At 31.6% G+C, this 16,865-nt stretch overlaps 1 protein-coding gene across 1 annotated transcript in view; it reads right to left on the bottom strand.

Annotated features, from left to right (window-relative positions):
- LOC139491817 (uncharacterized) overlaps positions 1 to 16,865 on the bottom strand; it is a 41,475-nt gene that overhangs the window by 11,604 nt on the left and 13,006 nt on the right. Inside the window, exons 7-11 of the mRNA XM_071279688.1 lie at positions 12,124 to 12,477; positions 7,876 to 8,229; positions 7,307 to 7,393; positions 5,364 to 5,414; positions 3,362 to 3,391 (exon numbers count right to left, since the gene is read on the bottom strand). Of these exons, the coding sequence (XP_071135789.1) occupies positions 3,362 to 3,391; positions 5,364 to 5,414; positions 7,307 to 7,393; positions 7,876 to 8,229; positions 12,124 to 12,477 (876 nt within the window). The remainder of the gene's footprint in view (positions 1 to 3,361; positions 3,392 to 5,363; positions 5,415 to 7,306; positions 7,394 to 7,875; positions 8,230 to 12,123; positions 12,478 to 16,865) is intronic.

The following is a 16,865-nucleotide window of genomic DNA, read 5'->3' as shown; positions in this document are numbered from 1 at the left end:
GGGATCCCAACCCTCCCCCTAACCTAGGACAGTTGTATAACAGTACAAAATAAGAACGAACTATAAAAATCAATTGAAAAAGGTTTAACTCATCAGATGGACAAAAATACAAGTTGACGTACGTGGCCGGGTACTTATACATCCCGACACAAAAAGACACAATGAACAAATCTGAGAGTACTTGCAGTTATCTGATAGCTACTTCAAAGCCACTAACAACTAATAAAAAAATCATGCATCTAAAACTTAACTAATCACCTAAGACTAATCTACCATGTCTACTAATTTTAAAGATATTTATGAAAAAATGTAAAAATTTCCTATAGAAATAAATAATATTTGATTTTTTATCTGTAAATTAAAAGCAAACGTAATATTTTCGTTATAAACATATGTATCCATAGACCCATAGATATACAATTTGTCGACTGCTGTATCTTGGCACTGCACAAGGTCATGTTTTTCTATGACTGTTTATGACGTCTTTACACTCAATCCATTGGATGTTGGATATGTATTGATTGTTAATTTAGTCTTAGATGCATGACTAGTTGTTATTTACTTTGTGATAGCTTTCAGTAACTGCAAGTTCTCTCAGATCTGTACTTAGCAATGGGATGTGTACGTACCCATCCACGAAAGTTTGTTATATGTATTTCTATTTGTATCAATCTGATGTTTTGCTCATTGTTGAAGGCCATACGATGACCTATAGCTGTGAATTCTGTGGCATTTAGTTTCTTGTGGAGATTAGTCTCATTGGAAATCATACCACATCTTTTTTGTATTTACGGCTGACAGTAACCCAACAATGGGTTCTCTAATTGGCCTGAACATTTCATAGCAGATAGATCTAGACCGATTCATTACTATAACTTTTTTCCACGTTTGCTCTAATTTCTTTGAGATATCATCCCAAAATTTAATTCGACGCATACGTTTTTATGTTAGTAATAGCGGCCATGTTTGTTGATAGATCAAACTTCAGATAAAATTAATAAACCAAATACAAATATGTACCCTTAGGAACACTCATTTAAAGTTTGAAGGTATTTTGCCCACTAGTTTCGAAATTTAGAGAAAAAGATTTTAGAAATAGAACAATACGACGACGACGACCGAAGACAGCCGACCAACACCAAGTGATGGCATAAGCTCAATGACACATGGTCCTTTGGGCTAGGTAAGCTTAAAAACGGCAACACATATGTATCATCTCAACCCTTATTTACTTAGGAAAACAAGCTGGCTCTAGTAGCCTTTATTACTTAAAATTTCAATAATTGCAAGAGTATGGAGATGAACAAATCAACAACAGGAAGAGCACGTGTTTGAATCTCATAGCTAGAGTTAAAATAAAATCACTCCCTAAATGCTACATAGTTGTAATTTACTTTCATTTTTTTTAAAGGACATCTAAAAATACATGCAAAAGTCAGAATAAAATTAGCTTATATATGCCATTCAATTATTTGTGTGCCTTTTTGCACACCGTCTTTGTTTAATAATTGCCGTCTACAATATGCAACCACATCACGTTATACTTGTTAATCCATTGAATATTATCTTGAACTGTGAAATAAATAAAATCAAAATTAAAATCAAAACCAAACTGGAATAAATGAAATAACTGTGTTTTGATGCTTGTGTTTCGTGGACATTTAAATAACACTCATAATGTTTTTTAGAATTATTTTTCGTATTCATTTGCATAGTGTGAGTGCACTTATAAAAGCCTCAATTATATAATTTATAAAAACAACATGAAAGTGGGTTTATTGAGTTTATACAGCAACCAGGACTGAAGCAGAACAAAAACTGGCTGATATACACCCAGTAGCATAGAGCAAATAATCTCAAGCTGATAAGAGGAAAGTAATTCCCCTCAAATTGTCCTCCCTTTCAACACAGACTGTTATTTTCCTTACAATTAAATGCAATTTTTTTCATTTAAATAGTTTTAAACCAAAAGTTTTCTCCATAACCGATATCATACACCTAATTATTATCACTGATATAATGAAAATAAAGATATACAAAGCATTTTTCATCGATGTTCATCAAGGTAAAATTAAATAAATCAAGAATTCAAAAATGATACTTTAAGCTGGAAGAGTTTTAGTTAAGAATCAAAATAACCTAGAAAAATTGATAGGTCATGAAACTCCTTTTTGAATTATTTGATTTATAAAATATGTCGGGAAAAGGCTGACTCGGTCTTTACCTTATATTTGCATTGCTATTATTTGGGTCTTAAATCAAAAGAAAGAAAATCAAAAACTCTCTTTAAGGAGGCTCGCCGGTATAAAAAAAATCAGCAAAAAATTAAACATTTGTTTTTTTCATTTCAAATTTTATTTATTACACAATTAGTTATTACTTTATAATATGGTACAAAAATCAGCAAGAAAAATCGATTTGGTTCGGCCACAGATGACTTTTAAAATGTTCATATTATAGAAAAAGCTCCAAATTATCTCCCTTTGGTGCAAAAATATCATTTTTTGACGTTTAAATTGAAATATCTTTTTTAACTCATCGGTGACCTATATTTTTTATTATTGTTTTCAAGCAAGCTGTACATTAACTAAATAGTCGTAAAATTTTTGTGATTTCTGTAATTTATTTCTTTTTTATTTCGATATTACCAATATTTCTCCTATTAGTTGAACAGAAAAAAAGTATATTTACAAAAATGTATGCTTCTTTCGGAGGCAGATTGTGAGCTTACATGAACGGTGACCCCATATTTTTATTTTATATTTCCGTGAGGTATAAGATAAAGTTTAATCATAGAAAAACATAGGAAAATCCTATATAAGAAAAAAAGTTGATTTAGACCCGAGAGCCCCGTTTGACAAACGACCTTTAATGAGCTATTAAGTCTTATGTTAAAAGATAAATAGGTGTTCTGGGGCAAAATATTTTACCTTGTATCGTATGCAAATACACTGAGGAGTCCGGATATTTGACACTTATTCCAAAACTTCACCTATTAACGTACATCCTTAAGGAAGAACATTAAATGTCAAACTCCTTCAGGGTCAATAAAAGTAAACATTTTCACTTGAAACTTAAATATATCCTTGAAAGCAAATAATTAAGAAATGATATAACCAAGTCCTGATAACTTATCTAAAACATAGTCTTTAATAATGATTTGATACTATTAAATCAAACTTTGAAACAGATTTCTCGATCTATTAATTCAGGGTATAGAGTTTGCAAAATTCAGCTTCACGTTGGAAAATATAGATGGCATCTCCTAGTTGACCTCCTCAAAGTATGGATTAATGAAAAACATCCATTATTTTGCCGCTTGTGTATTTATATAATACTGTCGCCTTATATTTAATTATACCTTCTGGTGATCTGTACTCTTCATCTGCAGCTGAAATTGTTTTAAATTATCAATGAGAGCAGTTTAAAAGCGTTGTAATAATGTTATCAATAAATACAATATCGTATAAAAAATTGAAAGCAATTGAAATGCGAATTTGATGCGACTTTCATACATGTGAGCGGTTTAGCTAGCTAAAAACCAGGTTCAATTCACCATTTTCTACATGTTCCAAGTCAGTAATATGACAGTTGTTATTCATTTGTTTGATGTGTTTAAATTTTTGATTTTGCCATTTGATTAAGGATTTTCTGTTTTGAATTTTCCTCAAAGTTCAGTATTTTTGTGATTTTATTTTTTACACATATTGTTTTTAATTTAATTCCTTTTATATCATGATATAATAGTTACTTTTAAACACTATAATTCAGATCTTTAATGTTATGTGAATATTATTTTTATCTTCACTGGACTGGTATGGTGTTGAAAAAGATAGCAGGATAGCAAGGAGTTTTCAATTTGTACATATTAAACATACGCCGACTTGCAAAGCAAACGAAACAACAACTATGTAAATATTCTTATAATCTTTTTTACATTGAAAAGAAAAAAGGTTATGAAAAGACTTTTCTATGCACTAATGAGGTGTACGATCATTTGATCTATGCGTTCATACAATCTATCACCCACTATGTGCTGAAAACCCTTATCAATGGGTATGAATACAGTCATTGCTAAACATAATACAAAGTTTATGAATTTAAAGTTTTGCATAAACATAGCAAATAAACAGCTGCGCCATGAGCACATGATACACCGTTGCTTTTCTAAAGAATAAAATTCCATACCTCCTCAAGGCCTTTTAAGAAATAAAAAAAAGCTAAAGGGAGTTTGTTTTGATATGTATAAATCAGTCATCATGGATTCATCAAAACTGCTTAAAGCACTTTTGAGATAGTGTAAAAAAATGGAAAATCACCCTTTTTTACGAACAAAAACTCAGAACTAGAATAGATTTTTTTCAAAACTTCAAAGTAAAAGGGGTTCAGTGTTAGCCGTAAAAGGAGAGAATATGGGAAATTGCATTGTAGATATTTACAGAAATGCAACCTTAGATGACATGCAGCGATAATGAGCTACGACATGAAAAAAATCTTTGTACGATATGTCATTTACATAATTTCTTGAAGTATAACCAAGTTGACTCTACCGTAAAGAATGTTAACCAATTACTCATGACACTGTATACAACATAATGTTACATGTACACATAGTATAGCAGTCTATCTTAGCATTATTTTCTCCAATAGTTATATTGAAGTTAACTGAAGAAATATGTGCACGAGGAGTTTACTTTAAGTTACGCGTGGTTTGCACCCAGTTATACGTAAATAGATATAAACAATTCACCAAAGCTCATGAAAACTGAAACATCCAATATTTGTTTTATGTATAAGACCCCGAAACGCATAAACACATAGAAAAATAAAAAAGCTGATGTCAATAGATGTCAGCAATTAACCACATTTCTTGAAATTTGTCTAAATAGTTATCAAAGGAACCAGTCTTATATTTTAATACGCCAGACGAGCGTTTCGTCTATATAGGACTCATCAGTGACGTTCAGAGCAAAATAGTTATATAGCCTAACAAATGCAAAGTTAAAGAGCATTGAGGATCTAAAATTTCCAAAAGATGTGCCAAATACGGCTAAGGTTATATTTGCCTGTAATAGGATTGTTTTTCGGTTATTGTCCGAAAACTGTAAAATCCACCGTCTTAATGAATAAATCTCACAACTCAGAAACGTAAAATTAATATAAAAATCGAAAGGGAGCTCACGTCAATAGATATAAACAAATAACAAAAGTGTAATGCAAATTGGTTAAAAAATAAACGTGCGTACAAACAGTGATATGCGTTAAAAACTCGTCATAAATATTTTACTTCAAACAATATTCTTATCGCGGATTCATTTCTTGAAATTACGATATTCATAGACTGAATAAAACTAAGCTTTTACCTTTTTTTTTCTTTTTCTCTACAATTAAGGATTGAAGTGGAGATTTCAGGTCTGTAAAAATTCATAAAGATGTTATTACAATGGCATAACCAGGATGAAACCGGAAACTTAAAACAAATACACAAACAACAGAATAGTATCAATGAAAAAATATAAAATATAATTGAGGTTAAGTACTATTATTCCACTGCATGTTGATTTTGATAGCGAAATCAACATTTGATTGGTTGAAACTATCACACGTGACGTCGAACAAAACTTCATATTCCCCTCTGAACGTCAGGTTTGCCTTGTGCGACGTTACCCGCAGTTAATGTTTGAATAAAATATTTTGATTCTTTCATTAAAAAAATATTTCAAATGTAAAAACAAATAGAAAAGAATAAATAATTGATTAACTTTGATTATCATTGTGTATGTTGTGTTTAGTTATAAAACAAAACGGAAAAGAAAACAAGTATGTTATAATTTTATATTCAGGAGTTAAAAAAAGTATAGGCAGTGGGATATATCATTTATCTTGGCTTCGTGAGATATGATTTTTCTTGTGTGAACAAATCTTCATATTTCCCTTAGACACCGGAAATAAATGTATAAAGTTTCAACATGTTCTAGCAATTAAAAGACGAACCACACCAGACAACTTATATGGTAGAGGAAACTAGTTATGCTTCGGGAACCCGAAATTTCTTTAACGTGTTTTGAATACCAACAAAAAGAATCAACAAAAAGAATAAGATGAACACATTTAAATGAAAAGATTAGATCTTTATGTAAGATAATCTTAAATTGCGATGCGTATTATCATATATCATAACAATTTTATCCAAGAACTAAAATTCAATGTACTATGTAAACGTTACATGATGGGATACATTTTTATATTTTTCTTAATTGATTATGACCTATAGGTAAAGACGTAGTTTCTTCTGTGTTGTATTTATTCAATATGTTTTTGGTTAAAGAGTATTTAGAACGCAAAATACATAACATATTTCGTCAACATAGATATGTTATGGTGGATTAGTACAGATAAAACCAAATCACCGTAAGAAAGATATTTGAGTTTTAATCGATTCATTAAATGTTTATATTTTAAATATGCAGTTAAATTTACATTTAATATATTTCAGAAAGAAATTGAAAACTATAATAAACATGTTTTGCTATAAGAATCAGAGAAATATCTATTATCGCATTAAATACAAACAGAATAACTGAAGATTTTCCACCTTTAATTTTGATATGCTGATAAGAAAAATAACAAAATTGTAACAAAAAACTCTTAGTGTATCAAAAGACACATTCCATTTCACCAATACAATAGCTAAAGTATTTGGAAAGGTATGACAAAATGTCGTTTATTGATAAAAGGAGAAATAATGCATATACACAGGTTTACCTAACAGTTTTTTTTAATGGCGGCAACCTATGTACAAGATAAAGGAAAAGGAAATATTGCTTACAAAAAAGTGTTAGGTTAAACAAGGTAAATTTCGAAGCGTTATAACTACTCAATATTACATGCCAAATATCTAACTTACCATTTTTAAAAGCATTATGTTGCAGAAAACATACATATAATTGAAAAAAAAAACTATAATCAGTACAAAATCAAAATGAATACTTCCGTTATTTTAGAAAATGCGTTTTATCCTTAACTTTTGACCAAGCAATTGTAAATTGTTCTATGCAATATTCCTTTTCTATGAATATAAAGATTTATGCATGTGTATCATTCATATATATATATAACACAGTGACATTAAAATTGTGTTTGCATAGGCAACGTCTTGCAAACCAGTTCGGCATATGGTCTTTGGAAGTTTACAGAAAATTATATCAAACCAATCAATTAAGTCTTTATAGATATGCAAATCATATCTGCATTATGACAATTTGAAATAGCTACAGTATGTAGAACTAAGAATAATAGTTCATACCTTTTTCAATAATCTCAACTTCATATGTTCCTTTATAAACTAAGCCATTTCCTGGACATCGGTTCAATAATCTCACTCTGTTTGTTTCTGAAATTATAGTCAATGATAGCAAAGATATTAGTAAATTCATTTTAAACGCAGTAGAGAAACCTAGTAATACGTATATGTATTTGTAATAGTTTGTTAAAATCAATTGTAAGCAAAATACACGAAATGCTAAAAGACCTTAAGAGAAAAGAATTATATGGCTAAGTTTAAAAGGCGTTGTTGGTAATAAGATGGTAAATTTAATATGGTATAAAACCAAAAGTTTGGGAATGATAACAATTGGAACGGTATGACATGAAATAAAGCGACATCGTTTGCGCCGCAGTGGTTAAACTCTCCGGTTATGCCTGTATTTTGTAGTTTCACAGTCACATACAGCAGTTACCATCGTAGTCACAAGTATTGCTATTTTCAAAAAGTGCAGGATATATTACACGTAAAATGTCTCAAGTTCATCGAAAATTCAACGATTGTAACAATAATTAATCAAAACTGTTGAACTTGTAGTAGATTTACTTTACCTGAACTCCTACCATGACAATCATCTTCAATTTTCTTCACTAAAAAAGCATTTGCTGTATCTTTGATAAAGTCCCAAAGTTTATCTGCTTCTATTTTGTCTTCTGCAATATTAAAAAATTGCTGAACGCGTTTTCGTCTGTCCTCGATTGTGTTGATTCCCATAAGTAGTTGTTTAAGGTATGTCCTGGACTCAGGTGAGAGGTTACTAACGCTCTTGTATTGTCTGACATTTTCTTTGTTGCAGATTGCGTTTATTAACGGCAGAGGATCATATTCTTCCTCTAAAAGTAATCTATTTGCTTGTATAATACGCATTGTAGGAATACCTCGGTTTCCAGTCAATTTAAATGTGCCTGCAAAAAATATATTGTTTTAAAAATTTGATTCGATTTCAAGTTAGAAACAACATTTTGATCTAAGAAGCGTGGCAACTAAAATATGCATTTACACTCCAGAAGTAAACAAATAGTTATATTACGAGTTAAGTAGAGTTTTTCCTCTTTTTTTATTGGTTTTAAGTATCCACTAGATTTGTTGTAATATATTTTGAGAAGACAGTTTATTAGGATTTTAAAAACCTATAAATTACAAAAATCAAAATATCGGCAACTTTGCGTGGGAGAGTTGAAACCTTAGTTCATAATGTTTTAATTAATACAGTTCTAAAGTTTGACAAGATTTGCTCAAATGATTTATAAATAGACATTTGTAAAATTAAGATGATTATCTTGAAACATCATTGTAAAAATTTCTGATTTTGACTCAACCAACTCTAGACATTCTTAGTTTGTCTGGTCATTTCTTAACAATCTAAACATATCCTAACATATTGTCAATTTGTTAAGATATGTCTTTAACTGTGCAATTTTATGTTCATTAAATTGTAAGATACACTTTATTGGTTTTGGTAATCAATTTGATAGACATGGATGATACTAAGTTTTTACTACACACAAAGTCCAAACTTTGTTAACAAACATCACATCGGACTAAAATTTCAAACAAACATACAAACAAAGACGCCAACAAAAAAGGTAGTTGATAGTTGATCGACAAGGACATCGATACAAAAGTTTTTAAAGTTCACTATACACTATTTCGATAAAGTACATTTGAAATTAAAAAAAAAGTGAACCAAATAGGAAACCACACTGTAAAAACCTCTTGCATTCGAATCTCACATCAGGACCCACTTGCGATAGGAACAGCCAAAATAAAAAAAAAAACAACAGGTAGTTTGATGTGTACATACCGGGTCACGCAAAAATCATATTAAATTTCCAAAAACAGCATAAAAGCATGAATAGCCATCAATGTGATATGGTGGTGCTATAGGTTTCAACAATGACAGTTTAGGTTGAACTTATGTCATAGAATGACTGAGATTGAAATGTATCTTTTGAGTGTTTTAGAATTCAGAAATGGTAAAAGCCACTACGCTAGTAAACAGTTTCACTGTATTTATCTAATCCTTTTCTAGATGTGGAGCAACACTTAATTTATCTAACGTATAATTCCTATGATTGACATGTAGATGAAACGGTAGTGTACCGTTGTTCGTACGGAATTTTGTGAAGTTTAGGTGTCAAATAGAAACAAAATCAGTATTCATTTTTGATGCTCATTCAAATTGTCAATAAAGCCACGAAGTGTTATGGTTTGCAAACATTTCATCTTTATCAAAGATCACGTTTTTGTACGTAGGATTAACCAAGTATTCATTTATTAATAATTATGTGAAAAGAAACTGTTAGCAATTGGACAAACAAACAAACACATTATTGTTCAATGTTTTGTCCAAATATATGTTTCTTGAAAAGGTATCAGAATATTTACACACTCTTTGTCTCTGAAAACGATCAAATATTAACGCATTTTTTTTTTCAACTTGAGGAATCAAAGTTGTATCAACCAACTAACCGATTTTTACAGCGTGTCTTGTTCAAAATTGATCATGCTCTAATGTTATCTCATTGCAAATTAATTTTCATTATTAAAGGAATGACTGTAATATTTTTTCTGTCTATGAAGAAATAACATAAAAAAATTGGTGCACACTGAATAACGCGCGTAGCGGGTTATTTAACAGTGTGCACCAAGTGTTTAATGTTATTTCGAAAAGACAGAAAAAATATTGCAGTAATTTTTTATAATTTAATTATAACTTCCATTTTAAACCGTAGAAAACCATGAACAACGTTGATAACGTCACGGTCACATGACTAAATTATGTCTATGAGCTCATAACAAATAACGTCAGCAAATCAGAAGACGCGTTACATCCAAAATTAAATTATAACGTTATGGTTCCAATTGATGTTATATAAAACGGAATCTTATATCTTACTTCTTTGTGATGAAGTTCGTTTCTGATGTTGTTAGCATTGATTCCTTGAAAACTGAATCGTATTAATCTGTATATGGGGAAACATATCTATAAATACTTTGTCTTATCCATCTTAATCAATCCAGAAGTTAAACGGCGGTGAACAAATATTGCTACGAATGTAATATTACCCAGGTGTATGGTGAAAATGTAAAAAGGGTCATCAAAGCAGCTAGTGAGTGATATAAATTTGAAAGACTCTTCTACATTTAGACCATAGTCAGACAGAGTCCACATTTTCACTAGTTTATATTTGAATAATGATTTAAATCAAGAGGACCGGATCCTACTGAATTCTTATGTCTATCGTAAAACCTACTAAACTGAATTACCAAAACAATGACTATATATTTGAAGCTATAACACTTAACCAGTAGTCAAAAATAATAAATCATATTGGTTCGGTAGACACATATACAAAGGAGCTACACCAGATGCGTTGAAAGATACTAGTGAGCGTCACATCAGTCGAAATATCACGATCGTGAACAGGAGACTTGACTTTTTCGGGAACATATAGACTTAGACCGTGAAAACATTACTATTGATCTGGAACACAGACTAATCGTAGGGGTCAAAACATTTGTGATGGCGAACATAAAACATTTGTATATTTCAGTCGATTGTTTCTTAAAGGTAAATACAAATAAAAGAAAATGCTATTTGTGTATTCCAAAAAGTGAAAAAAAAATTGATGGGCACCTAGCCAACAGAAACTAGCAAAATATTTTTCCCAAAAATCAATATTATAAGAAACAAAAACATAAAAAGAAATTTATTTGCGAAGCTTAAACGCTTTAAGATGAAGAAAAAAACCAAAAATGAGACAATCGAGAAGCCATACTTAGTTTCAAACTTAGGGTTAAGCAAAAACTAAAGTTTTTGAGGCTCGTTTTTCCAATCATGATTTAATTGAAAGTAGGTTGCTTCTCACTATCTGTTAAACCAAGAGTTTCAAGTAGTGAAGTTAAAATCGTTCCATCCTAAATGTAACGGTGGACTCAATCACGATTTTGTTTCATAAATGTTCCGATTGCCGTAACAACTATCTTGTCCCTTTTCTTCCAAATGTGACCTATCGTATAAGATTGATCAACTAGTTTATGCTAACATAAGCAACATGACGGGTGCATGATCTGCTTACCCTTTCAGGGCACCTGATGTCTCTCTGTTTTTTTTTTATTTTTCTAAGTTGTATTTTGTGAACTGTTGTTTGTTTGTTTGTCTTTTTATTTTTAGTCATGATGTTGTCAGTATATTATAGTCGGAGTTCTAATGGCCCTTTACTATCTTTCGTTTTTTATCTATACTTCTTCCTTTTACTCTACCAGTTTGTAATATATTATGGTTCACATTGCGATGTATATTTTATGTATAATCTGAATCCTAGTCCTTTCGTTACATGACCATGTCGCCCCTACCAATTGTATTCCTCTTGAAAGATTTTTATATATGCTATTTCGTATCTCGCATTGTTGAACAGATAATTATGTGATGATATCAAACTTAAATTGGGACAGAATGAAGGATCGTCCCTTTTTGAATTATACCTTTTAGGGCAAAATTTTGATTACCGTTGTTGGGGAGAAATATCAAAGATTTACAAATATATGATACGAAATGGTAAACATGGTTTTAGTCTATGATAGATACCAAATGGTTAATGAACTTGACCCATACTGTTCACAAAGGTAATGTCTGGTATACATTGGCGGAGGTTAGCAGCTATCAATAATCGTAGGCATCTTTGTATTTGGATCTTTGATCAATTAGCAACTTTTAACTTTTGAAATGTGCTAGGAAATACAAAAAATCAACCATACAGAGTTGATATATCGAAACAACTAATAGATATTCATACCTGATGATACTGCTACTTGTTTGTCCTTTGAGCGTACAATGACTGAGATTTTGTATTTTGTTTTTGGTGACATATGCATCTTGATCTTTTCATTATCCAAGAGATTTCTGATGAAGCTTGTCAAATCTCCGTTAGCAATTCCTTGTTCTACGACATATTTAACATTTCCATCGGTAGATTTCAAATGCACAACAACTGACGATTTCTTTGCATCTATGGCGATCAGTTTAAGGCCTTCGATCTCTCTGTATTGGTGTTCAGTTGATCTTCCTACTCCCAATGTCTCGTTTTCCAATATATCTTTGGTTTCCTCGTCCTCAAATGTCAAAACCAATTCTCCCTCAGTAAAAATACCTGCAAATACATGTTAACACGTGATCATTTTTAGTTCACAGGGAATGCTAGAAAAGTAATCTACAATTTGATGATTTTTGCAGTACATATATTGCTATGCAAAATCTATATCATATAGCACGTTTTGTGGATATATCACGAGTGATACTTAAAGCTAAAATCAATCATGCATGCACCATACAACATAAACAGGCAAATAGTGAACCTTGACTACATTCAACTGTATTTTTTCTGGATATTTGTCTATTTGTACCAAATAAGCAGTAACATAGATCTTATGGAGAACGTCCTTTCCCTATTTTAAAGGTGCGGGATCGCGAGCTATTACAATCATAGTGTTCTATGTGCACTTTTGTTGTGTTATTTTGTTTCAAGTGTAATCCATAAAATATTGTGCCAATTCAAACTGTTTTGTCATATACGACGACACGCTTGCCTTTTTTGTCGAATCAGATTTAACATCATCAGGGTTTACTTCATACTCACTACTGGTGTCCTAATCATGCATATCCCGGTAGTCGAGGAAAAAAATCTTGTTGGACTTTTTCTAAAGGTCTTATTGTAAATACTTTATTTTCCGAAGACTAAAGACATAGCAGCTTTCGTACTAAATTATAATCCTGGTTCCTTTGATAACTATCTACACCACTGGGTCGATGCAACTGCTGGAGGACGTTTCGTCCCCGAGGGTATCAGCAGCTTAGTAGTCAGCACTACGATGTTGACATAAATATCAATAATGTGGTCATTTTTTATAAATTTCCTGTCTACAATACTTTGAATTTTCGATAAACTAAGTATTTTCTGATCCCAGGCATAGATTACTTTAGCCGTATTTGGCAAAACATTTCGGGATTTTGTATCCTCAATGCTCTTCAACTTTGTACTTGTCTTGCTTTATAAATATTTTGATATGAGCGTCACTGATGAGCCTTATGAAGACGAAACGCGCGTCTGGCGTACTAAATTATAATCCTGGTACCTTTGATAACTATTTACACCACAGGGTCGATGCCACTGCTGGTGGACGTTCCGTCCCCGAGGGAATCACCAGCCCAGTAGTCAACACTTCGATGTTGACATAAATATCAATAATGTGGTCATTTTTATAAATTTCCTGTTTACAAAACTTTGAATTTTCGATAAACTAAGGATTTTCTTATCCCAGACATAGACTACCTTAGTCGTATTTGGCACAACTTTTCGGGATTTTGTATCCTCAATGCTCTTCAACTTTGTACTTGTTTGGTTTTATAAATATTTTGATATGATCGTCACTGATGAATAAAGGCAACAGTAGTATACCGCTGTTCAAACTCATAAATCCATGGACAAAAAACAAAATCGGGGTAACAAACTAAAACTGAGGGAAACGCACCAAACATAAGAGGAGAATAACAACACAACACTACAATGTAACACACACAGAAACGGACCAAGCATCAGACAAAATCCCACGAGAATAACAAATATAACATCAAAACCAAATACATGAATTTGGGATAGACAAGTACCGTGACACGTCTTATCGCAATGTCAATTTACACTCAAAAATAAGAGAAAACAAACGACGCAACGTTAAAATGTAAAACACACAGAAACGAACTATAATATAACAATGGCCATATTCCTGACTTGGTACAGGACATTTTTAAAGGAAAAAATGGTGTGTTGAACCTGGTTTTGTGGCATGCCAAACCTCGCACTTTAATGGCAATGTTAAATATAACATTGAAATGACAACATAATATTACAGGACTACAATACAAATAACAGGAGAACGTATTAGACAAAGAAACACATGATTAATGGATAAAAAAAAAGCGTCAGGTTTAAAATTCAATCCGCCAAAAACGCGCCTCGTCCACACAAGACTCACCAGTGACGCCCAGATATAAAAGATCGAAAGTGAAAAAAAGGACAAAGTTGTACAGCACTGAAGATCAAATGAGTCTTATGTAGACGAAACGCGCGTCTGGTGTACTAAATTATAATCCTGGTACCTTTGATAACTAATTTCAACACATCAATATCCACGTAAACCTGATCTACTTGCGAATTTGAATGTGAAGTTATTGCAAACGATGAAAAAAATTCCATTGTGACTGTTTTCAGGATTGTTAGTTGATTTATTGATTAGTGATTGCGTTACGCCGCATCAATATGAACTGTTAATTTCACTTCTATAATAGCTCCTTAAAGAAGCACGTTCGGGTTAGCACTGGTCGTCGTCACCAGACATCACAGAAACACTTGTTTACTTCTGTGTCATTTGGTCTTTTATGGAGAGTTGTCTCATTGGCAATATTACCACATATTCTTATTTTTAGTTCATATTACTTGACGTCCGTCGTCAGTCGTCGTTAACTTTTACAAAAATCTTCTCTTTCTGAAACTACTGGGCGAAATTTAACCAAACTTGGGCACAATCATCATTAGGGTATCTAGTTTCAAAAGTTGTGTCCGGTGAACCGACCAACTAACCAAGATATGTAGATTTTGTCTTATATCTCTGAAACCAAAGCATTTAGAGCAAATCTGACCGGGATTAAATTATTTATCAGGTCACGATATATCTGCCCTGAAATTTTAAGATGAATCGGACAACCCTTTAATGGTTTGCTGCCCCTGAATTGGTAATTCCTGAAAATTTTGCAGCTTTTGGTCATAATCTTAACCATAACTATAGATAGAGATAAACTGTAAACAGCAATAATGTACAGCAAAGTAAGACCTACATATAATTGAACATGTTGAAAATGATCAATTGACTACTTTAGGAGTTATTGCCCTTTATAGTCAATTATTTTACAAAATATTTTCCATAGTAACGACTTAGCCACCTTCATTATAAATAGAGATAATTATAAGCAGAAAGAATGTTCAGTAAAGTAAGATTTACAAACACATCACCATCACCAAAACACAATCTGTGTTTTAATATGCACATAGACTAAGGTGAGCGACACAGTCTCTTTAGAGGCTCTAGTTATACGTAACTGTAATTTAAACTAATTTTGTAGACAGGTTGAACTAAAACCGTTAAATGATTTTGAAAGCCAACGGTTCAAGCTATACATATATAAAAAAAAGTAAAAAGAGGAACAGGTATGAACCACATCAATAAACGACAACCACTAAACAACAGGCTAGTACATACACAGTACATCTTGGTCAAATGTTGTAAGTTTATTTATGAGTTCTAAATTTGCAGGTTCCTCTGGTATCTTTTGCCTCTATTTTTTAAATGTGTATTCTGTATGCTCTGATCTACTTATTGAGAAACGTTATTCAAAAACACGACTTATTTCAATCTATAAGAAAAGCCGAATAAAATCAAACTCATAAAACATGACCTGACTTTACTATAACATATCAAATTTGCGAAATTCGAAATTATCTTTACATCAATGGGACAAAAATTTAACAACACAGCTAATAATACATGTACAACTTTTGAGGTAAGAAAATGCATACTTTCATTTATAGGGCACCACTACAATATTTCGATGCATAAATAAAAAAATGTGATGGTTGAAAATTTGATGGAACATCTTATAAAATGATATATCCGACAACCTTGCAATCAATTGTACAAATATATCTATGTAAATATACCCCCAAAAAAAGTACGAAATTCAAAGACGGACTAACAACAAATATTTACAAAAACTAATGAGTTCTGCATGAGCAGTGCAATTCAGTTGAAAACAAGTTCATATTTTCATTGAACAGCCACCTCATCATCTTTTTGATTAACAGATATGACCTAAGTCTAAAAGAATATTTTCGAAGGTTTTCAAAAACAGACATCACATAAAGGCGAGAGACACCAAAACGGATAGGAAATGATAAGTTGCTTTGCAAGATTTCGCTTAGGTATTTTCGATATTATATTGAAGTGTTATAACTCATGTTTTTAATAGAGATAGTCTTTTGTATTGTAAGATTTATCTCTCAAACACTGTTCTTGTTTATCTCCACCGTAATCAAAAGAGATAACGACAAATTTCTTTTTTTTTAATGTTTTTAAAGAATTTTTGGATTAAAACGGTTTCGATGAAATCTTTGAGGTGTTATCCCAACCTTTAACAAATAAATTTGTTGTTTTGCTTTTGTAACTCATAAACTGTTAGCCGTATGAATCTAGAACCTTATTTGAGGTCATAGGACCTTGACTAAGAAAAGGATATAGGAACTGTATACTTATTGAATCAATATGAAAAATCTATTATATTTAAAGGAAATGTTTATTATATATATTTTCAACCGTCTCGATTCTTATGTCTCATCGTCTTTCAATTTTTCGGATTTGAAAGCTCCCGATGTCGGTAAATCCAGAAACGCCATTGAGACGCACGAAATGTATAAAGTGTTGTTACAATGTT

Source organism: Mytilus edulis, chromosome 10 (assembly GCF_963676685.1).
Source record: "Mytilus edulis chromosome 10, xbMytEdul2.2, whole genome shotgun sequence".
NCBI lineage: Eukaryota > Metazoa > Mollusca > Bivalvia > Mytilida > Mytilidae > Mytilus > Mytilus edulis.
The sequence above is the reverse complement of the archived record's forward strand: the minus strand, read 5'-3'. Positions and strand labels throughout refer to the sequence as shown.